The sequence below is a fragment of the Tachypleus tridentatus genome, chromosome 13 (genome assembly GCF_004210375.1).
Source record: "Tachypleus tridentatus isolate NWPU-2018 chromosome 13, ASM421037v1, whole genome shotgun sequence".
In the NCBI taxonomy this organism is placed as follows: domain Eukaryota; kingdom Metazoa; phylum Arthropoda; class Merostomata; order Xiphosura; family Limulidae; genus Tachypleus; species Tachypleus tridentatus.
The window spans coordinates 130310373-130337724 of NC_134837.1; the positions used below are offsets into that span (position 1 = coordinate 130310373).

Sequence of the window (27352 nt, forward strand, 5' to 3'; positions counted from 1 at the left end):
AGAAAGAATAGTGTGCAATGTCAAAATATGCACAAAAACTTTATGGAACCAAACAGTAAGTTTTACAGTACTAGTAAACAGTATTTGAATAAGTCGTACAGTATTAGAAATAGTGTTTCAGCATAACATCTCCAGTACAAGAACATCGTGTTTCATTATAGCACGGCCAATAGGAAAAATTAATATTTCAGCAAGTCACAGCTCATTAAAACTGTATTTTAGTGAGTTATTCAATCTCATAAAATGAGTTTTTAGTAAGTCAACCATGTCAATACAAGTGTACTTTTTAACAAAAAAACACAAATATACAGCATTATCCGTTTCTTCTTAAAATTCAGCCACTCAAAATTTTTAGTTATTTTCCCCAAATTACCAGCAAGATAAATCTATAAACTTTAAGATATGTATACAACTAATCACAAGCTGTCGAAAATATCACAATAAAAATGTTTTGATAATATTCTAATTGACTTGGTAATGGGTTCATTGCAATACAGATATAAAGATAGAAGATTTGTTTGTTTGTTTTTGAAGCTACTCGAGGGCTATCTGTACTAGCCGTTCCTAATTTAGCAGTGTAAGACTAGAGGGAAGGCAGCTAGTTATCACCACCCACCGCCGACTCTTGGGCTACTCTTTTACCAACGAATAGTGGGATTGACCGTGGGATAGATCCTGGAAAGATTATCTCCAATTATTGGCTTGTTCTCTGTCAGAATTTTTATTTGTTTATTTTTTTATATAGTGTGAACTGTATCTACCCCTAATCCTTCTAATACTTATTATTTATTTATGATAATATTTCATACCTGTCTATAGAAATCTACTTAAGATTTCTTTTTCATTCAACCTTTTACTTTAGCAACACATAAGTATAGTTTTTCTTGACCGTTTGTAAAGCATAACATATCCATCATTTGTTATACGTAACACTCCAGTCACGTTAAACCAGAAATGAGACACACTTAACTACAGTACATTGTAAAATATACAGAAATGCTTTCTGGAAGCCCAGATGACCTTCATGAAGTCATTCAATTCCATTATATATTACTCATTTGATTACGCCACCATTCTCAATTTACCCCTGAAGATAAAAGAAAGGTCCATTTTTTAAAAGAAAACTCCCGGGTTATAAGGTTTTATCTTTTTAAATTACAGAGCAACGAAATTTTTCTACAACCCACAAAAGAAAGAAACTAGACATAACTTTGCAACTAATCACAGTCTGTATTAAAGCAAATTCATGGTTCGCAGTTGGAAATCTGTTTAATGGAAAGATTAAAGAAAGAAAGCTTTATATTTTTTATCTCACTAGTGAAATTATAGCTAAAAAAATGTCTGGAAAAAACAAGTGCAGCTAAGAACTGTGCTAAACAATCCATTGCAGTGTAATTTTAAAGCATTATCTACATCTCATTCAGTGAAGCTGAAGTCTTGACAGACAGTAGCTAAATCCTAAATGCAAGCATGTTTATGACTGCCTCTTTCATATCACACCACTGAATTATCCCATACTTTACCATTGGAGCAGATCACTGTTTCTATGTATCGTATCTTTCATGCTACTGCAGACTCCTCTGGTAGAGAACATACATGATGTCCCTGGTGTCTCATGCAGTCCTATGAATAACTAAGACAAAAGAAAGTTAGTGATTCCCTTGAACTACCTCCTATATCGAGAACAAATCCTCTGATATACTGTAAATAGAATAATATATATAACTAAGGGAGAAAAATAGAAAAATGCATGCTCCATATCCCATCTAATGGCCCGGCATGGCCAGGTGGTTAAGGCACTAGACTCGTAATTTGAGGGTCGCGGGTTCGAATTCCGGTCACACCAAACATGCTCACCCTTTAAGCCGTGGGGGCGTTATAATGTGACGGTCAATCCTACTATTCGTTGGTAAAAGAGTAGCCCAAGAGTTGGCGGTGGGTGGTGATGACTAGCTGCCTTCCCTCTAGTTTTACACTGCTAAGTTAGGAACAGCTAGCGCAGATAGCCCTCGTGTAGCTTTGCGCAAAATTCAAACCAAACTAATCACATATAGAAATACATATTAACGTGTTAAATACGTTCAACTTTCTTTTACCTTTTTTATTTATCCACAGTTTACTTACCGCTAACAGAAATCATGATGAAATTTTCTGAACCATTAATACAGTGCCAATGTTTATGTTTCTTTACGATGACGTGAATATGTTCATCAAGTTCCCACTAGTTGACGCTTTTATACATTGTGTAACTGACAAATTCTAGATTAATTTGGATCGAATACTGTAACTAAACTATAATTACAGTATTCGATCCAAATGGATCTATATATTTTCTTATCGTTTTTTACTGTGAGCTCAAATATTAATTCATTTCCTGTGCCTTTGATGTGGATTTCTCTTGTTAAATTTTCGTTTTAACGAGAAATAAAGAAATGGTATGAAATTGGATTCACACGTGTAATAGCACTTATTTATGAATATCTCTCAGATGCTTACTTGAAATTTGAAACAAACAACTTCGAGCATGCGCCACTGGACCGAGGAATTCTCATCAGTCCTAATATTCAAACTTCGAATTTGACACAGTGCCTTTCAATGTGGGCCTATATGTTTTCTGCTACACCGGGTGAACCAGTCGGAAGCCTCATGATTAAACTTAGGCAACAGAACCAGAATACTACTGCCATGTGGCGTCTGAACAATCATCAAAACTCTCGGTGGTTTTACGTTCAAGTTCCATTTTCCGCTGATGTCAACACACAGGTAAAGTATCTACCAAACAAACCTACAGTCAGTTAGATAATCAGTGAGTAAAAACATGCAGAACAGGTGGCTATCAGTAAGAAGAGAAGACAATAAAATAATCTTTTGTTCACTTACTTTTTTCAAGCAAAATTATTTCACAAGGACTAGTATTTAAATTACTTCACAATACAAACATTAGCAAAACACTTTCTACTAAATATATTCAAGATGTTCAATTTCCTGTGCGTGTTTAAAATGTAATATATCTATTTTTTTCTTTTTTGTATTCCTATCTGGATATTTTATATTGTTTGCTAAAAGCAGTTTTTGTACGTTTTAATGATGGTGTGTCATACCTAAACAAATTCCTAGGTGTCTAAATTTGATGTAGTATTTCAAATTTTCCAAACATGTAGAAAAAATTATATAAAAACATTAGTGAATGCTTGTTACCAAAATAATCAAATAATTAGTTAGTTAGTGAGTCAGTGAGTTAGTTATGCAGCTCAGAGTTGTGCAGTTTTTGAGTTTGTGCTGTAATTATGATAGGAAATTTAACAAGTAAGTGACTATCCAATTGTATTTGTTAGTTATCATTAATTTGTAAAAGCGTACAAGTTGTAGAAATAGAACAGTTCACCTTTCGTTAAGTGGATTGCACTTTGCACTATTTTTAATCAAATAAAAATGAGTTCACGCAGTGATAGAAATCATTACCACATTGGTGTCAGGAGTTGTATTATTTTAATAAAAATGAAATAGAATCTAGTGTGAACTTGAATATTATGCCAATGCTCAAAGTGAAATAAAAAATTTGCTTGAGGTGATGAAGCAGTAGAACTAAAAGTGAAAAAAAGACCAGATAGAAAAAAAATAAAATTAATTGAACAGCAAAATAATTACAGAAAACTAAAACAAAACAAATAAAAATGATAAAATTTAAAAGATCTTGAAAACAACATCGAAAGCTATTTGTGATGTATAGAGAAATTAAAATAACATAATTATAACACCACAATCAATAAAGTAGAAAATAACATAAGCAAAAGAATAAAACATCTAGGAAATTCATTTGTAAATGCAAGGACCAAACCAACCACACCTATAAGCATATTTATCTGAGAATTTCAATTCAAATAGGAGTGAGAACCCTTGTTTTTAGTACTGCTTTTCAATCTATTCTTTCCTTAATTATTCCATTTATATCAGTACGTCTTCGGATTTAAGAATTTAAGAAGAGGACAGTTGAACAACATTTACCAATAAGCTGAAATGAAAAGATACCATGGTAGCCATATTAGACTCAGTCCAAAATACTTTTCCAAAGTTGATGAGTGAATAGTGAACAAGTTATTAATCTAATTGTAACAACAAAAAGCAACCTTCAGTATCACGAATTGTTGACTGCCTTATTACATTGATTTGAAGTGACATACTCAAAGGAAATTTCCAGAACAAATATTCAGGAGCAGAGTATGGAAAAAAGATGAGTCATTAAGCATGTTAGTGGAAGATGTGGAAATTCTTGTCGTCTTCTTATCTGAACGTTCCACATGAAATGATGGATGTCTTGGCACGTGATCAGTTTATAGATTCCATAATGAATAAGGATATACAAACAAGACTAAAGTATAATAAACGTTGATTTTTAAAAGAAAGCTCTCAAGTTGGTGATGAAAACTGAATCAAATGAAGTCATAAACAAATACCAAAAAGCATCATCCAAGAATTACGAATTTATCACACAAACTAGAACGGAAACATGAACCTTTCTGATAAAGATCTAGGATAGCTTAAGGGTTCATTAACTCATTGTTAATTCAGACTGAAAGAAGTAAACCACATGACTAAAAGCATTTGAATTAATCTGAAAAGAACATGTTGTTATAAGCTGCTTTCTTCAGTGTGAGGAAAATGAAATTGCCACAAGTGGGCAAAACGTGAACATAAGGTCTGAGGAAGTGACGAATCAGTCACAGATAATAAACCAAGGAGGCAATATCCCAAGGGTATAATATTCATGTGATCTGACAGAAATAAGAACATTGTAAAAGAAACAAGTCCATGAGTTAATGGATATTAATTTGAACCTTTGTAGTATGTTATTCAACACGGACTGTACATGTCCAACTGATCTAGTAATGGGCTGGCATATTGTTTCACCAAGTAGAAAACTGCGGGAAGCTTCTTTGCACTACATGATTCATAGACAATTGGTATTGAGGAAAAGTGGAAATTTGCTTCGTGAATAAACAAGAATGTGAAATTCACAGTCTATGACTAGAAAGTCCCGTGCATTATACGACAATTTCAACACAATGATATCTACTTAAAGAAAAACGGATCTTGAAGGCAACAAAGCAGTATCCTGAAAAACATCTGAGACGAGCCAAAAAACATCTGTTATGATAATCTTTGGAAGGAAATTGATATGAAACTGACCAGCTGCTTAGTTTCAGCAAAAATTATTGTCAAAATCACTTACATAATATCTATAGGATACAGACACCATCGAATCTACTGGACCACTTTCACAGAAGGAATTCCCCAAATGACAATAGAAGAAAAGAAATTACCCTATCTTTGCACCATAAACCATAAAAAAGAAAACAAGTTAAACGATGTAATAATAGGATACGTTTTATACTATCTAATCACTTTTATTCGAACATTTATCTAATTAACTACGAAAACTACCTGTGAAAATAGGTCCGTTTGAGCAAATATTTATATCATTGTAACTATGAGTATGCAGAGTGATAAAACGTTTAATGATTAGTGTGCATTGATTCATCAGTCTCTGTTAGCGGTATTTTTGACTATGATGAATTAATAAGCGAAGGCAAAAAAATACATGTATAGATAATTTACCATTGTAAAAGAAAATTAAAATACGAACTCGCCTGAAATCTTAAATCAATTTAAGTTTCTAAAACTTACATTTTTTGTTTTACTTCTTCTCCCGCAGGTACTTATTGAAGCAATCAAAGGGGGAAACGCACGTGCAGTAATAGCAGTAGATGACATCACTTTCACAACACCTCCATCTTGTCCTGGTAAATTTATTATGTACATGGTGTACTTTTTTCTTATAACAAAGCCACATCCAGCTATTTGCTGTGTCCACCAAGGGGAATCAAACCTCTGATTTTAGAGTTGTAAATCATGAAGACTTACCACTGTCCCAGCGGGTACTGTATATAGTGTTTCAATATTATTGTCACACCACCTCAATCATATTCTGGTAAATTTATTATGTACGTAATGTATCAACACTATTTAAGTTTCTACATTATATTAACTCCCCTTCTCCCCCATGTACTAATCATTAAGGAATTTTTAAGGAAAGTATTTTATGTTAAAAATGATTTAGTAAAAACTATGTTATTTAAGCATTAAAATTAACAGCTGTCCCAAAATTAATATGAATATTTTTTCCGTTTCTCTCCCACCCCTCTTTCTTTATCCCAGATTATCGTGTATATATTATTATAAAAATTGTTTGAGACATGTTTATAGTATTTAAATATTTTAAATGAAAAGGACAATTTTTACATTTAAAAAATATATCATTTATTATGACAAAGGTTTTTGTCAGTAAAAGGCGTCATCAGTTTTTGGCAAAATAACTGTCGTTATGAGTGAAATATTTGTGAAACGTACAATTTCTTTGTATAGCTCAGTTCTATAATTATATAATTTTAACAAGTATTGACGGTTCCAAATAGTAATTATATTAAACAGTTGTGATAACATTGAATATGGTTAGCTAAGACTCTAACCTATATAAAAGCCGGTGTATGTCACGTCACGTTTTATTTCTCAAAATAGAAGGAGCTATAAAAGAAAACATATGTTTATCCAGAAAGAATAGTTAGATTACTGTTCACCCATTACGAATTTAGTGACGGCAGTGCAAGGGGGTGTGAAACCTTTAAAGTTTAGTGAGTGTCGGTATAACAAGCCTAAAGTAAAGAATAATTACAATGTAAGGTTATACTTTTGTTGCTAAGCAGCATGACATAAAAGCCATTGTTGGAACACGGTGTTAACCAAACACACTGGCTTTTCTACACATCAGTACTTGTTAATCTAATTGTTATTTACCAATAAATATTCTATGAATACGCTACAAACGCATTTCATGAATGATCATAATCTTGATTAACTCACAAAGGAATTTTTTGATGTTTGACTTATCGACTGCATTTTTTGTCTCTTTGTTGGTCAAACTTGATTTCGAAGAAATTATTCAATTTAGTGAGCTAAATGCGAGTTTAGGGTATACTATGGGGTGGAAGTGGTAGTACTTGCCTCGTCATTTTTAACGGGCTATATGCTAGTTTGATAATAATAGTAGATGGTGTCACGACGTGTACTTACATGATATACTGCACAAACACAAATTTTACTATCCATCTAAAAAAGGTGAAGTGAAAACGTGTATATAGCATATTGCAATAGTGATCTAAAACAACACGCTGCTACCGACAGTGTTCAATAAAAAAAAGTTAACAAACAGTGCCCAGCTAGAATTTAATACTAATGTTTATAAACAATAAAACATAAATGTTTGTACTACTAATTAATTATTGAATCAGAAAAAAGAACCAAAAAAGGAAAACTAATTCCAAAAACACAATTTTCAAAATACCTCTCAATATTAACAACAATATCGAATCACGAACAGCAGTAACTGCATTGTTCACTAACTATTTCGTGATTCAGTTTATGAAGCATATGGCAGAATATTTATCCACTGCTTAGTTCACTAGAGTACATCTCATGTGATCATAATTTACATAATATTTTACTCCATTAATAGTATTTGTACATCACCGCTTGGGAAGGAAGGTGGTGCCGGTTTCATCATACTTAAATTCGTATTTACTTAGAATAAATGTTATTAGCTGGAAGACGAGTTCGCTGATAAACTAAACGTTAGAAGTAATAATAAATGAAGGATAAACAAAACCACAACAAAAATATATAATTTGCTATCTAACAATGTCATACTGCGTACCTAGCATTGCTTTTATTACCCATCATTCCCTTTTTATCAACAAAATAAGATTGAAGTGCACAATACTTTACGAATTGATAGGTAATATTCCGAACAGATGGTGCTGTAGTCGCTTCGTTTGTGGTGTTGGCTTGATGTGCTGGTTGAGAATGAAGAAAAACATACAGAACGCTTTCTCTTTCAGTTTTTCTTAAACACTTTGTACTGTGTTCAAGCATGTCTGAATAAAAACTTTATTCGTCAACTTATTTTACGTTAGTTCTACCAGCGTAACTACTTTTTTCACATATAACCATTTTAAACTTGACATTTGTATTTGTAATTATCCTATTTAATGTGCAATTATATTATTATAAGATAATTATATAGATAACAGTTGTTATGGTGTCTTTTAAAAGCAGGCGAAGCATGATTTTAATTAATAATATTTGTTATAAGACATTGTGTTAGACCTCTAATACTTTTAACACTATATTCTTAATCTAGTGTGCGTATTTTTTCACGCATGCGCATTTAGATTGCAATAAAGATGGCAATTTGACAGTCTCTGTTAATATTTTATTTTTATACATTTTTCTAATTCTTAAAAATCCCTAAAAACTAAATTAAGAATGTAATGATAAAAATTAATAAACCTAAAGTAATGTCTTATGACAATTATGATTAATTATAAATATACAGATATGTGGATTTCACTTGACATAGAAGATAAACCAACACGAGGAGTTAAGTTCAGTCAGTTAATTGTATTGTTAGACTACCCCTTCTGTAAGGAAAATAAATAGTTTTATGGAAAAAAAAAGTAAATATTGGGTAAGAACAATACGTTTTTATATATCATTTATTTTAGTTGTCTTTTTTTACAGTACTGCCACCTGAAGCTGAAACCCACAAAGGTAAGAACCTTTCAGTTTTTAAACCTCAAATTTTCTTTAATTAAAAGTGTAAAACTAAAATATTTCAGATACATCACGACATTTATACTGCTCATATCCAATGCAGTAGAGATTATAGATCTCATCCACCTCCCATGGCAAATTCTTAGGATGTCACTTTATAATAAGAATTCTTTTTAAAATAATTCTTTTTCTCATTTTGAACGTACACATGTTAACCAGAGATAATGATTAAATATTATCTCAGTGAGTGAACCTGTGCTTATATAGGATTTTAAGTAGCTATATATTAGCCAGACATAACACTAAGTAAAACATATTTTGTTCCTGGGTAGCATGTGTTATTTCTTAACTGCTTGTGTTGTAAAAGTACAGAGAATGGTCATCATTCCCTTTAAACTTTGCTTTTGTGAACTTGATAATGAAATTTAGAATTAACCTATTTTCTATGTAAAAGTGGGCAAATTTGCACATTTTCCTTTACATAAGGTCTGAATAAAACAACATATGAATCAAGGTTTACTTGTATTTATACTAAAGTTATACGAAAACGAGCAAAAATACCTAGAAGTGAGTAGTTTTTTCGAGATTTGCGACTGTAATATATGCCACTTTCACGTATCATTTTCAATTATAAAAGGAACAAATTCAGAATAGCTGGAAAGAAAGAGTGTGTGTGAAAATGTAGCTCACTTTTTGTTAATGTTGTAGTGCGCAACATACTGAAGTTATAAGACCAGCACGTGCACCACACGTTTTAGTAAGGTTATGTCTGTAAACCTGAGTTCTCTCACCAATCAAGAGAGAATGAATAATAAATAGTAATTATAAAACGGACTAGCGAACACCAAACTTAAATACAGATTCAACACGCTTATTGGCAGATGAATGCATTTAAATACAGATTCAACACGCTTATTGGCAGATGAATACATTTGTTTCTACTTGGTTTTATCGTTATATTTATAATATTTAGTAACAGTGAGAGGAAACGCTGAGGAAGCGGCTTGTGGCTCTGTTGGTCTTCCTCCATGAATTATCGCTTTAGTTATTTAGTCTGTTTATTCAGTAGTTTTATTTGTCGGATTTTGTAATATACGTATGTGTCATCAGTTGTGAAGTATGAAATTTATGTAATGTTTCATTATTATTCAGTTTTGTAAATTTACAAAAATTACATGTTTCGTATTCTTTTATACTAAAAAAAACATTTTCAGTATAACGTTTTTACTCCAATTTTACTGTGAAAATTTACTTTGAGCCAGGATTTAAACTACGCCACTCCCCGATAATTGGTAGAACGTGTTGGAATATGACGAAATACAGGGATTTCTTCTGGTTCTGATAGCTTTGCAAGTGAACGGTTGCTTTTAAAAAGACAAAAAGCAAAGAAAGTTTATCTTAATTTTAACCAGTTCTTAGAATCTTTCCTTACACGTCAGGAACGGTACTGAATTGAAAAACATAAAATTCAAAGGTAGAGTTAATTGTCACTAGAGTGCATGATTGTTATGCAGGTGATTGTTCTTTTGACACCGACATGTGTATGTGGACAGTAGTCAACTCACCACAACAAACTCGAAAGTGGAGTTTGCCAAACGACCAGAATAGGCCGGCAGTTGTAAGAGATCATACATTTGAAGCTTCAGGAGGTAACGTAATACAGAATTCTGTCATCTTATATAAATATCGTTTACTTTCTTTACTTCTCAGAAAAGTGAGGCTCGGCATGACCATGTTGTTAAGGTACTCGACTCTTACTACGAGGGTCGCAGGTTCGAATCCCCGTCACACTAAACATACTCGCCCTTTCAGCCGTGGGGGCGTTATAATGTGAAGGTCAATCTCCCACTATTCGTTGGTAAAAGAGTAGCCCAAGAGCTGGCGGTGGGTGTTGATGACTAGCTTCTCTCCCTCTAGACTTACACTGTTAAATTAGGAGCGGCTAGCGCAGATAGCCCTCATGTAACTTTGTGCGAAATTCAAAACAAACACAAAAGTGATGTCTTGAGACAACTGGTTGCGTGAATTTCATCGTACAAATAGTATAGACACGAATTTCTGTTAGAGAAAGATAAGAATATCAGGTTAAAAGAGAGAAATAGTATAATGTAAATCAATTAATGGTCCACCTATAGCTTAAGATACAGAAATGCATTATATTTATTAGGTAGCAACAAAGTATAATCTCTTGATAATGAAAAGAATATACAAACTTTCAGCAGTGGTGTAGGCAGTGTTTAAAAATAAAAGAGTTGGTTAGGCTTACTGTTTCGCTATTTGGATAAAGTTAAGAAATACAAATACTAGTACGAATTATTAAAACTACAAGTTCCTATCTTAACTCCAATAAATGTAATTCTAGGTAACAGCATGGAACAAAAATAAGAACTTGTAGTTTGAGTAAGAGAAAGTCTCTTGATCAAGAAACGTCAACTGAGGTTAAGTGAGCAAAAGATAGCAGTTTCATTGTCATTACGAAACTTTACCTACAAATTAAAATCAAATGTATAGTTCAGTAAACTTTTACAAAGGGAACTTATTTCGGTTTAGGAACTTAATTCCTGAGACCAAAAATATTTGTTCTTTACAAATTCACATGATCTTTCAGTGAGAGAAACGTGTAAGCTTCACAGCCTGTGGCTGTCTACTTTATAAAATAACATATTTTAATAACACCTAGTATTATGCCTCTGTCGCTACTACATTTGATAAATAGAACTTAATTTGTGGCACCGAATATGAAAATTTATGAGAGTATACTACCTAATCTGAATAATTGGTTGTGTTATGCATGTTAGGTTTTTTTGCAGAACTATGAATTACAAATTATAAAGATAGGTGTTATATGACAAGCAGAACTAAGAACTGTAAAGGAAAGAGATAGATGTTACATAGCAGGCAGAATTAAGAAATTTAAAGGGAAGAGATAGATGTTACATAGCAGGCAGAATTAAGAATTGCAGAACGAATGTAGGTATGTTAAGCAGTGGTCCAGGTGGAATTTAAATAAATGTAACTATTATATTCGTTGAATATGAGACGGATTCAAGGGAAGGGAGAAACATTTTATGCTTTATTGTATACATATGTACATGAAAAGTAACATGTATATTTAAAAATACACAGAAAAGGTATTATGTTAAGTTGCGGTCTATGGACCTTAGATATAAATTATGTTAGTCAGATTATTTACATAGCCTAGAAGTTACATGAAAAAAATGTCTTGAGAAATCAAAGGTTAACTACTTTACAAAATATATTCAAAGATTAAATATTACATTGACAAACCACTATTTCACACATATAGACCAAAGTTTGAACACCAAGTTACACATCCTTATGATAATAAAAGACAATAGCATTAAAATAAACAAAATATCATTGCTCAATAACATTAGACACGAAATGTTGGACAAATGATTACTTTTATAGAATCTGGTACTTTTAATCGCTTTTATTAATTACCACTCTATATATAACTTAAAGGTAATAATGAAGTTTTTACGGATCATTCCTTTAAAGAAAAAAAAAAGAAAATATGTACGGATATAAAAGAAAATAAAACTAATACGTTGTATGGTTAGAACAGTTATTAATAGTTGTAGTTATATTGAACATTCTTGTACAACTGAAAGCTGGAAATTATGATAGTTAGCATGTTTATCATAGCAGTCAAAATAAAATTTCCAGTTTGATGTTTACTCTTACCTTTTAATTAAAACCCAGGATTTCTTTTCTTTGACGTATTCTCTTCGAGGACTCCTGTCACTAGTGAGATAGAAAGTGTAAAACTAGCCAGCAATTCTTCCTGGTGCTTTACCTTCTGGTACACCACATCTGGTTCAGAGATAGGAGCAGAATTAAAAGTGGCCATTAAAAACGACGCCATCACGGACGTTTGGAAGCACGTTAGAACGCAGTATGCCGGAACCATGGCAACTCCACCTTATACATTCGCACAGGTGGAAGTTTCATCTACAGTCGATTTCACAGTAAGCAGCTTGTTTTTGTTTTTCTTAAAGAGAGCAACGTATAACGAAACTGGTCTGAGTGTTTTTAAAGCATATAATCGGAAAATAATAGATAAACAAACATGAGTGATCTCCGATAATGTAAACATGAGTTGTGATTTACACTACAGGTGATACTCAGTGCTACTGTAAAGGAATCTGGATTCGTTGTAGATGACATCAAGTTCTACAGTACCCTGACCTCTTGCCCAGGTCAGTATAAATTATAATACTTTTACTAATATTACTAAATATATGTATATATATACTTGATATCGTGATTTATGACAAACTAGTAACTTAATGCGAAGTTTGTTTGTTTTTAATGAATTAACAAAAAAACGTACTTTAGGAAAACTTAAAGGCAGGGTTAAACTTTTGATAAAGTAATTATTTTAAAATGTGTTCCATAAACGTTTTCTCAATAAATGGGTTCCCAATTCTCGGGGGGGGGGGGAAGACACAAAATGAGATTTTATTTCTTTACTGATTTTTGGGTTAAACAATTTCGCTATTTAATGACACCTGAGAAACTGCTCTGACAGTGCACTCAAGTACTTTCAAGTACGCTGGTAATAGTTTAAATATAAGCATCTCTACCTTTTGATCAGTGTTAGGATAGAATGCACGTCTCAACGTACCGAAAGACAGAATTTTCTTTATAAGAGGTAAAACAAAAATACTAAAAGTATCTCATATATTGTAATTTATCTCGGACGATTCTCCAATTTATTGTGTTGCATATGTTACATATTACGATTTCAAATAGCCGAAAAGTTGAATTTAAATTTATAAATTAATTGAATGTCGATATATATTAAAATGATGATATTTGCCAACAATATTGAAACACACAATTTTCTCTCTTAACACAAATATATTTTCATATAGAAGCAACAATACAATTTATAATAACGGTTATTACAAACAAAGATTTGTATACAAAAGTTTTACAAACAATATTAAGTATTCTATCTAATCTGCGATTGAATACTTTTATCGACGGTTCACAATAAACGAATTCATTTTGTGTTGATATCGGTAAGCTGGTTCTCTCTACTCACACATGAGCTTTTTATATACGAAAATATCTAATGTCCTCGTAGAAATATTAACGTCCGAAGTTAATTCACTGAAGTTAAATGGTTTATAATGTTGGGAATATATAAACAGGAAACGACATTATTTTAAACTGACCAAGTTTTGGAATAATTATGTAAATTGTGTTTCAGTATGAAAGAAATAAGAATGACCATATAATGACAGAAAAAATGTGTTATTATTATCCTAGTTTGTCCCCCGCTGGTGTGCAGCGGTAAGTCTACGGATTTACAATGCTAAAATTAGAGGTTCGATTCCCCTCGGTGGACTTAGCAGATAGCCCGATGTGGCTTTGCTAGAAGAAAACATAAACACACACACACACTTATCCTAGTTCACGGTGTACAGACGTATATAACAGAAAATTCAAATGTTAGAGGATTGTTTGTTGTGTTTTGATTTCGTATGTATACTGCTTGTAAACACGTTTTCCTTTCATAATTTTGAAACTGTTATTTTTTCAATAAAGTATTCTACTGCACAGTCGTCAGAACTGCACTGAATATTCGGCCTGGCATGGCCAGGTGGTTAGGTCAGTCTACTCGTAATCTTAGAGTCGCGGGTTCGAATCCCCATTACACTAAATATGCTTGTCCTTTCAAAGGTGAGGGCGTTATAAGAGTTGGCGGTGGGCGGTGATGACGGTATCTTCCCTATGATCTTACACTGCTAAATTAGGGACAGCTAGTGCATATAGCTCTTGTGTAGCTTTGCGTGAAATTCAAAACACACAAACAATACATTGGATTTTACTAAAACCAGGAAAAGAAATTTCGATTAAGTAAGGAACACCAAACTCTCTCATCACGCTAGTAGCTCTACCTGCTTTTAGTAAACGTAAATATAAGTCAAATTAATATAAAACATTTATGGTCAACTAACAAAGTTTGTATTTCGTTAGACATCTAAGGAGATCTTTTGCTACTAACTGTCTTCAGAAAATCAATAAATGTGTTGGAACGGCTATGACAGGAAATAAATGTTCAAGAGTAAAGAAGAAGGAAACTTAAAGTAACAGGCTGACCTGTTTATCAAATTAATTTCATTTACAAAAATATATATAAACAAATAAAGGATTAAACGTTGGAAGTGAACATAACAGAATTTTTAGAATTAGAAATTCGTCTATTATTATTAAGTAGTGTAATGCCAAATCAGTTATATGGACCAACCATCTTAATTTGTGTAACACCAAAGCAGCAAAACGAGTTATATAAACCAACCATCATAATTTGTAAAACACCAAAGCAACCAAGTGAGTTATATTAACCAATCGCATAATTTGTATAATACCAAACGAGTTATGTAGACCAACCACCATATTTTGTATAACAACACTAAACCAGTCACCCTTATCTGCATATCTCCAAACCAATCACTCTCATTTAATTGTTTTACCAAATTATTATGAGTTCTACATTTTACATGGTATCCTATGAAGCAAGACAAACGAAGTGTTTAGTGTTTCGTTAATAAATATTTTTAACACCAACTGTAGTTACTTTATTTTTATCAACTGTGAAATACATATAAACAAAGCCTTGTAAGTTCCAGTTACTTAATGTAGTATATATTTCTTTCTTTCTATACATACATGTTTGCAATAATTTATTCCACATCACCTATGTAGCTCAGAACTAAAACATAATTGTAAACTATCGAAGTTAATATAAACCTTTTTGTTCATCAATAATAAACGAAACTAAAACCTATACAAATTATAATGCATTAAATCACCTCTTGGTTACAATTATTGTTAATGATATATTCTGGCATAGTTTCGATAATATGTTACAAGATTTAGCCGACAGAAGTTTTAGGTTATACTAAATTAAACATAAAAAATAATTTTCATAAGTTCAAAATAAAACAAAATCAACTGAAACTAACAATGAAAGTGAAAGATGGAGACAATTAGGAAATACATAAACTCTTTGCTTGCTTAATAGATGGTTGCTATGGTTGTTTTAGAGCAAAACCTCTTTAACCTATTTGCTCTGACTACCGCTGGGAATCGAACGTAGGATTTTAGCGTTCTAAGTTCATAAGCTTATCGCTATCCCGCTCGGAAAGACGGTTTTAGATCCACTCAACTTTTCAACACTCGAATCCTGAATGTACTTATAAATGTTCGTCTACTTGCGTTAGTGAACGTACAAAATAAAAAAAAAAAAAAATTCAGAAAAAGCTTAAAATAAGAAAAGGTCACTTGTCGTCTTATTTTCACTAATACGAAGCATTAATCGAGCAGAAATCTTGATATGACTAATAAAATACTTATTTTAATGTTATTAGTAAGAGAACTAGAGTAAAATTAGCTAACATAAAAACGTTCAGCAGTAGCATTGACGTAATCTCGAAGACTTGTAACGCTAAAAATTGGATTCGATCCCTGGACACAGCGTGGATAGCTTATTATGCGACTATGCACTTAAACAAAAAACTTAAAGGTTTTATTGCTTTACCTTAAAGTCCTTAAATGTTTCTTTGAACTCAAAGCAATTACTGATGTTGTGGGCAAATGTATATGTTCTTTTTTGATACCACAAACATACGAATTTAAACTGAAAGTTGCTTTTGTTTTAATAACGAATTTTTCCATAATTCAGCTACGAAGAATTCAAAATTAACATTGGATTTTTGCTATCGCTTAAGGATGTTTACAAATCGAGAACAAAATATGTTACTCAGATAAAATTTACCACAAATATAACAGAATATGTTTAGGTCATTTACACAACTCCTTGTTCCCATAGCGACAAATAAATAATATTGAAAAGAAAGACATAGTACACACACAAACAAATACTATCCAGAATTGACACGCCATGCGGTCTATTAACCGTTTGTACACTAGCGGCGTGTTTCTCGTGGGTTCTAGAACAATCGATAAAACTCTCAAGTCGCGATTGGTCCAGAGAAAGTTATAGCCAGTAGTTGTCAATATTTTAAGAATATTAAAATGTTAAATGATTTCTATGAAAATGATTCACTTATGTCAAAGTACATATGACATTTTGTAAAAAAAATCTGTACGTGATAGAGAAAAATGGATATCATTTTCGGATCCAGCGTATAGAAATAACTATAGAACATTTAAACATTTCAAGACAATAAAACCATCGCAGGCCTGTCCAAACTATATGTTTAGATGGTGTTTAATGTATATCACATCTTTGACAAATAAAACTGATAAATCTTTAGTTCCTTCTTCTTTCAACACCGGATAAGAATCTTTCTTCATAATGTTTTATACCCCTCAGAAACCCGCATTTTAAAGAGAACAATAATATGATAAATGTGATGCTGTACTGGTTTTTCATGTGATTAAATACATAATTTGATACCTTTATTGACGGGAGTGGTGATGTATAAGGAATATAGATGTTTAAAAGTAACTTGTTCATAGTTATTAACGATAGCTTTCTTTGAAGATTTTATAACTTTATGAAATATGTTTTCCATATGTCCCTCTTATTCGAGAAGCTTACTTTGAGCTTGTTTGTTTTATATCTTTTATGTAAAATTTTTTAAACATCTACTAAGAGCTTTTTCTTGACAATCCAGTTAGTTTTACTTAATTCCCTAAATTTGGAAATTTGGAAATTTGCGTTTTATGAACTCATGAAGGTAGTAAGCAAGTGGACCATAGAAGAATTAATTAATTGCGGTAGTAAAAGTTCTAACGCAGGCGTCAGAATTTTATGTAACGCTTCATATACCTGTGTTATAATTGAAGGATCTATTGACTGTTGTATGTTATTTTTCGCGATAACAGCTAATTACTGAATATTTTATTTTACAAATATTTAGTTATAACTACTGCACTTTTGTCAAAGAGCGATATTACAAGGTAAACCTTATATTCAAGTTAATTAACAGCTGTTGCTTTAGACAATAGAATAACAACATTAATCTTCAAACTTAACAACTGAGTAAAGATGAATTCTAACTGGTTACTCTCATAAGGCAACGTATAAATCTTTCTTTTAAGGGAAATGTTTTAAGGCCTAAGAAACATTTAATTAGACGAAAAAAACTTGTAATTTAAATACAGTAATTTTATTAACTATAGGTTTTTGGTTCTTTAAGTACACATTTAAGTATATCTACTTATCTTACGTTATTTAATATTATATTATTAGACCTTACGTTATTTAATTATTACAGTTCGACCAAAGGAAGCTGAAATATAAAATGAATGACGCCGGATGGAGCTTGAATCATCTATGAGAATTTCGTTAAATATTTTTAAACACAGATATTTTTATAAGGTGGCACTTTAATAAAGTTATTAGCATAATCAATTATTATTTATAATAAGAACAACGTGCTCATGAAATAATTTTTGTTTGTTGACTTTTGTGCTAACTTACTTACTACCCATCTCTAATTTTGGATGGATGGAACTGAGAGAAACCAAACTATCTGGCTACTATTTTTGGATGGAATAGGTGGATTGAACCAGCAGTCTTATAAAACATCCACGGTGTCAAAGTGCATAGCGGATATTTAAGAAAGGGTAGTAACAGGACACGAAATGAAGAATCTAGTATCCAAAGTTCTGCATGATAACTGCTATACCATCCCAAACTTTCACTAAATACTAGCATTAAGTTTTAAGATGATGTTAAACATAACAAAGAATTTTTTTAGCATATCAAGTCGGAGTTTTAACTTATACCCTGACAAATAACTTTCATTTTCTAAGCCTCACAACACAGTAATTAAGTGTATTGGATTTAAAAAAAAACAAAAAAAAACGCTTCTTTTCCTGTGGGATCAAGAATTACGTAAAACATTTATTCATTCATGTTGAACATAAAAAATGTGAAAAAACTGAAAAGTGGTCGCTGCCTGAAAAATGCTTGTTTGATTGTTATTAAGCACAAAGTTACACAAAGGACTCTGCGTGCTCTGCCCACCACGAGTATCAAACGTAATTTCTAGCGGAATAAGTCCACAGAGAAGTTGTTTTACTCGCAAGACACCATGCCGTATGTTTAGATAATTTGGTGTGAATGTTATGGTCGTAATACATAACTGTAGAATAATCGGTAACTCTAGCCGAGATAGTCAGATAACTAAACATAAGTATTAATTTTACAACTCTTATTTTTAACTACCTAATTAATTTAATATTACAAATTAATATAAAAAATTAAATAATACATCCCAAAAAGTAAAAACACATAATATCTCGTCTAATTCGTTTTTCTGGATTAGATGAAGTATTATGTTTAAACATGAGTTACATAACGATAATCCATAGTATTATTTTTTAATAAAATACTTTTAACAGCCCCTTTAAACAAAAGCGAATTTAATGAAAGTCGTTATGCTAGTGTATATAAGCATGATGAACGGAAATAAAGTTATATCGCAGAGGCCTACGTTTAAGCGCAACAAAGTGAAAACAAATTTTAGAGAAATAACTGACAATGAAAAAAATACTATTGTACTTCCATTAGATATAAAAGAAACTCTAAAAGAATGGAATAAAGCGAAATATAATGTTAGTAGTAAAATACTTCAAAATTTTCTTGACAGAGCTGGAAAACAAAATCCATTAAGCCTACATTTAGATTCAACATCAGTTCTGTCTTAGGTAGAGGTGTTCCAAATTATCTCGAAAAGATTATTTCTTGCGGACCAGCATTATTCTTCTCTGGTATAACTGCGTGTCTTCAAGTTATGTATCCTTTACGTTTCTAATAAGATATGCATTTTTTTTTTATGTTTTATTTGGATTCAAATTTACCGTCTTCGGGTTTTTGGCCTAAAGATAGACAAAATCTGGATTAGTAGGCTTACAGCATAGTATGTTTAATTAATATATTTATTTATTAATGGTTATTTCCACAACATTTTCATATCAAGATTCATTTGACGCACAAAAATGTAGTCATTATTCGAACGTCCTAGGCCTACCCAAAATGCACAAATAATTATTTACAAATAAATTGTATCGTTTAAAATATGTGCATGTCTCGTTCTTTCTAGTTTGTTTGACATCTTTTTGCCCCTTTCAATACTAATAAATTTAAATCATATTTGTATTAGCAATGGTGCTACCATATAGTGAGTTGAACTAAATTCTTAACGTAACGTTAGGCACGCCGAGTGGTTGGTTCAGTTTAGCTGTTGAAGCTTCGACTAATACTACATGTTACAAGATTTATTTATTTTTAAGTGAGAATACTGTGGGCGAATGGAGCACTCAGGCTCTAATTCGTGGCTTTGCAGTTAAAATAAAGTTCGAGACTAAGACTTCATGCATACTTCTTTTATTAACTTTTCATATACTTAATAGTTATATCCAAACATACATCTTTTCAAATAGATTAACTTTTTTTAAGTAACACTTTTTCTTAATACTCATTTAACTCTGTACTACTTAATAAGATAACCGATGCTTAGGAATAATGGCATTAGAATACTTACAAAGAGTTCAGACGAGAAACAATTGATGGTCTCATTACGGCGATGGACATGTTGAGGTATTGAAGAGAACTTGTGTGGAGTCTAGAGGAAACTTCTTTCTCAGGAGAACTCCTTCATGGAGTCTGGGAGCAGCTTCTGTTGTTGCGGAAGAACTCCGACTTTCAGCCGTTACATGAACTTTTATTTGACTCTTCCTTAATATCCTCACGAGTTGTCAAATAGTATGTATAATTACCCGCAAGTACGTAGTTCAGATACTATATTGGAATATTCTATTATAATTTTGTGCAACAGCTAACAACAAAAACAACTCTTATAATCCATTGATCCCTTTTATCTATACAAGCATTTTTGTTAGCGATATGTGATCAAAGAGCCAGCTGGCTTCCATTTCAGGAAGTTTTAAGCTCGTTAGTTATCAATCATTCGTAACTTTAGCCCACATTGTAGTGTCATCAAGCTGTCAAAGTTCTTCCCGGTTCTAGTCGTTAATGTAACGTCCATAGCTTGCGTAACCCCTTTACTGACCTTGATAGCGTCAACTCATTGCACTCTAAATATCCAGCCGAAAGTTTCTCGGCATGTTTCCTTGAGTCATTCTCGTCGTTCTATAATTATCGTTGTTTTATTTTTTGTAGCTTTAAATATAACTCCATTACTTCATTGCATAAACCTTTGTCAACGTATTATTATTATCTTTCAAAATTTCTAGTGCATTCCGTGGAATTTATAATATTATAATCAATCCGACTATTCTTTGGTAAAAGAGAAGCCTAAGAGTTGGCAGTGGATGGTGATGACCAGCTGCCTTTCCTCTAGTCTTTCACTACCAAATTGGGATAGCTATATAATTTAATGAATATTCTAATATCGAATAATTGTATATAGTAGCCGCGATGAAATCGCAAAGGCAAAACGTTGATTAAAATTTCTAAAAGTATTTTTTATATATCTGGGATATAAAGGTAATTTTTCTAAACTTTTTATCAAAACGTATTATTATGCCACCAATTTCTGACAAAATAAAGAGGTTAGTTTGAAATGCCATAATTACACTTATTTTATTAAAATTCTCAAAGAATCAACAGCAACCGAACGTTTATATTTCCAAATTCTTAACCTTAACAAATTAGGTGCAAAAACTAACTGTTTGTGTTGGTATTTAATGGAAGGTTTGAATGAATTTGTATGTCTTCTAATTGACTCCTTCTGTACCGTTGTTTCTTTGTCACGGTAGTTCATTTAGCTGTACTAATTATAATATCAACCAAGGTTTTGAAATCTATCCAACAAGTATCACTTTACTTGTTTGTGTACTTTATATTGCAACAAACGTTCGAATAACTAACGATCCCTACTTTCTGTTAAGATATTCATTTTTTCCTATTTATTTCTTCAGTTCATATGTTCATAGAATGGACACAACATCTATAGACTTTCAGTATAGCCATAACCCTGATAGCTATAACTTTTACGATTAAAACCACAATCACAAATTTATAAAATTTAATCCTCTATTGTAAACATTGGTTTTAATGCTATTAATATTTTTTAAAACTTTCTATTTTGTTTTACCTTAATATTCTTTAATGAATTTTATTAAATTTACTTTAATTTTAACTTTTTATCGAATGTTTGGCGCAGATAACCAAGCTGCTTTGTGCCAAAAAAACACAATATCAACCAACCATTTCGAAGAAGAGAAAATGAAGACTCAGAATGTTATTTTTACACGCTTTTGTTTTTCAACACGTGGAGAAAAAACCTGCGTAGTTTGCGTTATTTTTCGGTCTGTTTGTTTGTAATGCTTCGCCACATTTCGACGTTTAAACTTTAACGTTTGTATTGTTGTTTGTTCAGAGGGAGTTTTGACATCATATGATAAATATAGTTTAATGACTGGAGCATTCTAGATACTTTAAACAGTAATTTAAACCATAATAAAAGACGTGTTATTTAATTCAATAAGTTAATTAATATTAATGTAAGTGTGTTACAGTAAATCTTCAACTTAGCGAATTTGATTAATTAATTCGCCTGTTACTGTCAGCCAGTTGCTTCAGTTTTTTTTTTAATTTTAAGAATGTATTTAGGCACACGTACTTATGCCTTATGTACGAGAGATGTTAGCAAGTAAATGAAACTGTCAAAATAACACCGTTTACTGTGATCTTAGGCCTATCAGCGAACATCAGTTTAGTAAACTTGAACAACTCGTCATTAAAGTAATCAAACACTAGCATCACTATCATTAAATGGGCTGTACTTTGCATTCTTTGTTTAATCAAATAACCAAAAAGTAGCTCGTTCAACAATATAAGGTATAAGAACAAAAATGTGACTTCAGAAAATATTTCAGTACAGAAACAAAATGACTTTGTTTTTGAATTTCGCGCAAAGCCACACGAGGGCTGTCTGTGTTAACTGTCCCTACTTTGTAAGAGTAGAGGAAAGGCAACTAGTCATCACCACCCACCGCCAACTCTTGGGCTACTTTTTTACCAACGTATAGTGGGATTGACCGTCACATTATAATGCCTCCCACGGGTGAAAAAGTGAGCACGTTTGGTGCAACAGGGATGCGAACCCGCGACCCTCAGATTACGAGTCGCACGCCTTATCCCACCTGGCCAAATATATCTGATCTGATATCAAAGATTCAATCTCCATCTCGCTTAACTAAGTTGTAATTACTTAGTAATGATGTAGTGTCCTCCATTTGCTTACCTAACGAGGTGATATCTATATTTGTACCTACGTACTGCCATATGGATCTGTCTTGTTTGAAACATTTTTATTTGGACATTTCAAGTGTCCAACGGAAGAATTTCAGGATAAAAGAAATGCACTTTGTTAACTCTTTGACAATACTGACCTGTACCTCTAAATATTACTACGTACTATGAGCAGTGGATCATAGGAGGGTAGGGAATAAATGACTTATAACAACACCCGTTAAGGCTATATGCAACACTAGATATCGCTATAATGATGGATGGGGTAGAGAGTATTTTCAAGAAAAGCTATGGTGTTAAAAGTCGAACATCAATTTATGCACACAATCACGTGACTAGACAAGTTGAACAGCTAAATGCTACCACATGACGTCACCCGAACAAAGGAGGGGCATATTGTATGGGGCACTCTCGTGTTAGGCGAATTTATTTGTTTCACGTTTGATAATGGATGAGAGAGATAATGATATATATGATATATATATATAGAGAGAGAGAGAGGAGGTGATGGAAAACCTTGCACGAAATTCAACGAACGAGCAAGATAACAAATGTACTAGATATAGTATATTTCTTTTATCAACCAGAATTATTTCAAACACTGCCAGAATTTGAGCTCCCGGAACAAAGCTAAATTAAGTCGACCTGAGTTAACCTAATTTTCTCGGTATAAGACCAGTTTTCAGCATAATACTACTTAATGTTGAACAAACTCTGTCCAGCACGAGATTGCAATATTGTGGATTTCTTAAAAAAACAAATTCGAATTTTTTAGCACAGGTAGAGGTCACTACTTATTATCACAAATTTAGTATCAAACTTATTTAATCACGTGATCTAGCTGCGTGAATTTCATACCTCAATTTATACTTGAATTCTGTGTGTGTGTGTCTGTTTATTTGCTGATAAGCGTAATTATATTTACACATTGAGTTGTCTGTACACCACTGCCCACCATGGGCATCAATATTCGGTTTTTCGCGTGATAAACTTTAGTCTTACTGCTACTTCAGCGGTGAGAATTTGGTATTTTCGGAAACAATTCTTATAGCACACATCAACGCCCCCCACCCAGTAACACAGCGGTATGTCTGCGGGCTTACAACACTAGTACCGTGGTTTCGATACCCGTAGTGAGCAGAGCAGTGCAAATATTCCCTGGTGTTGCTTTGTGTTTAACTTCAAACAGACACACATCATCTCTGGAAAAAAATATTTTGAATATTACAAATACATTTTCTTGATATGTTACCCGATTGCTGCGTTTTATAAGAAACAAAACGACGAACAAATCACAATACTGTCTTTTTATTTTGTAATAAGTTTTAAATTGATTTATACTATGCTATGATACGGATGTTAAAAGACTAGACTTGCAACCTGTGGGCCGCGGGTTTGAATCCCATTACCAAATGTTCTTACACTTTTGGCCGTGATGGTGTTATAATGGTATAGTTAATCCTATTACTTGTTGATATAGAGTTGCCGATCATGTAGCGGAGTGTGGTGGTGTGAAATATTTCCCTTCTTTCGTGTCTGTCATTTTAAAATTAGGGACCATATAAATAAAATATTATTAAAAACTGAAAAGAATATGTGTAGCTAACTGAACGTTGCTTTTGATGTATGATAACAAAAATTTCGTGTTTGGTGACGTCACTTTACAAGGTAGAAGTTCTCTCGCGCATGTGTTCTGCTCATTCTCACGTCTTTACAGAGAATCAACTTTGATCACCCGATATTTATTTTGTAAAGTAATAAATAACCTGAAAATAATTGCTGATGTTTTTATAACCCTAAGGTAATATTTGTAACACAGACATAATTCTTAAGTTAGGAAATTCAGTGAACAGGTTGAAACAAACTGTAACTTAAGATAATATTTTAGCAGATATAGCTTGAAAATTGCCCAGGAAATGTCTAATGATACCACAACCAGGCAGGAATTTAATATAGTAGAGTACTTCCTGCACAACAACATCTTGACGTGACGTTTCTGTTGTCGTCGCTTCTTTTGTCTCGACAACTTGATCGCCGGCGTCACTGTCCTTGATTTTCTTAACAGTCATGTGATCAGTAAACGATGAAAAGTTCCTGTATTTCACACCAGAGTTATCTTTGAAAAAAGAAACAACAAAGAGAACTACGTTATTAGAGTTGAGATGTTATTAAGAACGGTGTATCCGTTTGGTTCTGTTTTCAAATTTATTTATATAAGTTTAATTCGTGAACACTTTCATGCAAGTTATTTTCTAAGAAGCTAAGCAATTTAGATTTCAATTTTTTACTTAAATAAAAGTATGACTTCGATGTATCTCAGAGAGCCGTTCAAAACCAGTGCCCCGTCACACCAAACATGCTTATCCTCTCAGCCGGAGAAGGGGCGTTATAATGTGGCTGTTTATCCTACTGTTTGTTAGTAAAAGAGTAGCCCAAGAGTTGGCGGTGGATGGTGATGACTAGCTGCCTTCTATTTAGTCTTACATTGATAAATTAGGGACGGCTAGCGCAGATAGCTTTGAAACAAAATTCAAAAAACAAAACCAAAACCAACGCATTCCAACCTTTACTCTTTAGTTTCGTTGCCACAGTGTGGGTGGCAGATGAATACCAAAATATGTACTTGTAAGGAAATATATTTAAGATATTAACATATGAAATGAGAACTATCTGCATAATTAACTTAACTAACACATATTAGCTATTTATCTAACGCTTTAAAAACATAAACCAGACAGACATCTGCTGGACATTTATTACCGTGAAGTATTAAAACTGTATATACAAACTAATTTTGACAACAGGTTAGTCTGTAAATTAAGGTGAGAATGTGTTAATCTCTTTCTTTTTCCTCCTTTTATTCACTCTGATATATCGGTTTTAAAAAACAATACAGTTCTCCAGTTAAATTATGAAAAGTTAACTCGGAGGTTCAGAGTATATTATATTGTTACAATTCACACTTGTGAATGAACATTAAATAGAATTACTGTGGAAGTCCATTGAAAACAAAGGATATTTAAGCGCATTTTACGATTTTTTTTTTAATCTACGCACATAATCGCATGTGGATCTTTAGATTTTGAATTTCTTGGTTAAGTAATTGCTTATAACATACAGTTGAAACTTCAAGCCCTGAAAAAAGAGTAAGTCGTAAAACTAAGGTTCGTTTGTTTTGAATTTTGCGCAAAGATACTCGAGGGCTATCTGCGCTAGCCGTCCCTAATTTAGCGGTGTAAGACTAGAGGGAAGGCAGCTAGTCATCACCACCCACCGCCAACTCTTGGGCTACTCTTTTACCAACGAATAGTGGGATTGACCGTCACATTATAACGCCCCCACGGCTGAAAGGGCGAGCATGTTTGGCGCGACGGGGATACGAACCCGCGACCCTCAGATTACAAGTCGCACGCCTTAACTCTCTTGGCCATGCCGGGCCTAAGTAAAACTAAGGACTAATAAACAGTGAGGAAAACTAATCACTCCATATACACCATGGGGACCTAGTCAGTGAAATAAAGGTAAGAAGAATGGATCTTTATAAATTCTTAATTTATATTTTATTACAAACTTGGGGTCAGTTTTCAGTCATTACGTATCTAACTTTTTTTTGTCCTCTATTTTAAAGCTATACAGGTAATATTGATGATTTTTTGTTTTCTTTGCAACTAATTTAACGTCAGTTGTTCATACTGAGAAGTGATGAAGTACGTTTATAGGGGGGCACTATTCAGTGATAATATTTTATCACTACACAAGTGAGTTTTATAACTGTATTGGTTTTGCTAAAACAAGTCCTCTAAGACCTCTTGTTCAAGATTCTGACCTAGTTCGTATGGTAGAACATTGTTTATTAGATTTATTCGAGGGATATATGAGCTATCTATCCCTAATTTTGGAATTGTAAGTTCTTGTGCTGTCTTTACCATAGCAAAGTGGAACTGACCGTTACACTATATCGCCCCCGACAGCAGAAAGGGCGAGCATTATAGTGGCAAAATTCTAATTTGCGACCCACAGGTTGCGACTGGAGTGGTCTCACTACCAGGTCATGACATGACTCGTACGTACAGTCCATTAGGGACGGCTAGTGCAAATGGCCCTCGTGTAGCTTTGCGCAAAATTCAAAACAAACCAAACAGTCTATTAAGGTGTCTTCTGAAAGGTCTGATAAGGTAGACTAAAATCAGTCACAGAGCTATGGTGTAAAGCGAATTGAGTGGTCAACACTATGAGACTGGTTGCCGTAGTATATGTTATGTATTATTCTAAATATGTACTATTATTAAAGCTACTCGAGAGCTATTTACGTTAGCCGTTCCTAATTTAGCAGTGTAAGACTAGAGGGAAGGGAACTAGTCATCACCACCCACCGGCAGTTCTTGGGCTACTCTT

At 32.7% G+C, this 27352-nt stretch overlaps 1 protein-coding gene across 2 annotated transcripts in view; it reads left to right on the forward strand.

The window, feature by feature from the left end:
• Positions 1 to 18974, forward strand: part of LOC143238824 (MAM and LDL-receptor class A domain-containing protein 1-like) — a 49902-nt gene extending 30928 nt beyond the window's left edge. Inside the window, exons 12-18 of one of the 2 annotated variants that reach the window (XM_076479386.1) lie at positions 2489 to 2763; positions 5714 to 5801; positions 8635 to 8664; positions 10182 to 10316; positions 12394 to 12659; positions 12809 to 12890; positions 17949 to 18974. In XM_076479386.1, the coding sequence (XP_076335501.1) occupies positions 2489 to 2763; positions 5714 to 5801; positions 8635 to 8664; positions 10182 to 10316; positions 12394 to 12659; positions 12809 to 12890; positions 17949 to 17974 (902 nt within the window). In that variant the 3' untranslated portion in view covers positions 17975 to 18974. The remainder of the gene's footprint in view (positions 1 to 2488; positions 2764 to 5713; positions 5802 to 8634; positions 8665 to 10181; positions 10317 to 12393; positions 12660 to 12808; positions 12891 to 17948) is intronic. The other variant, XM_076479387.1, reaches the window with a different exon arrangement.
• Positions 18975 to 27352: the final 8378 nt, after the last annotated feature.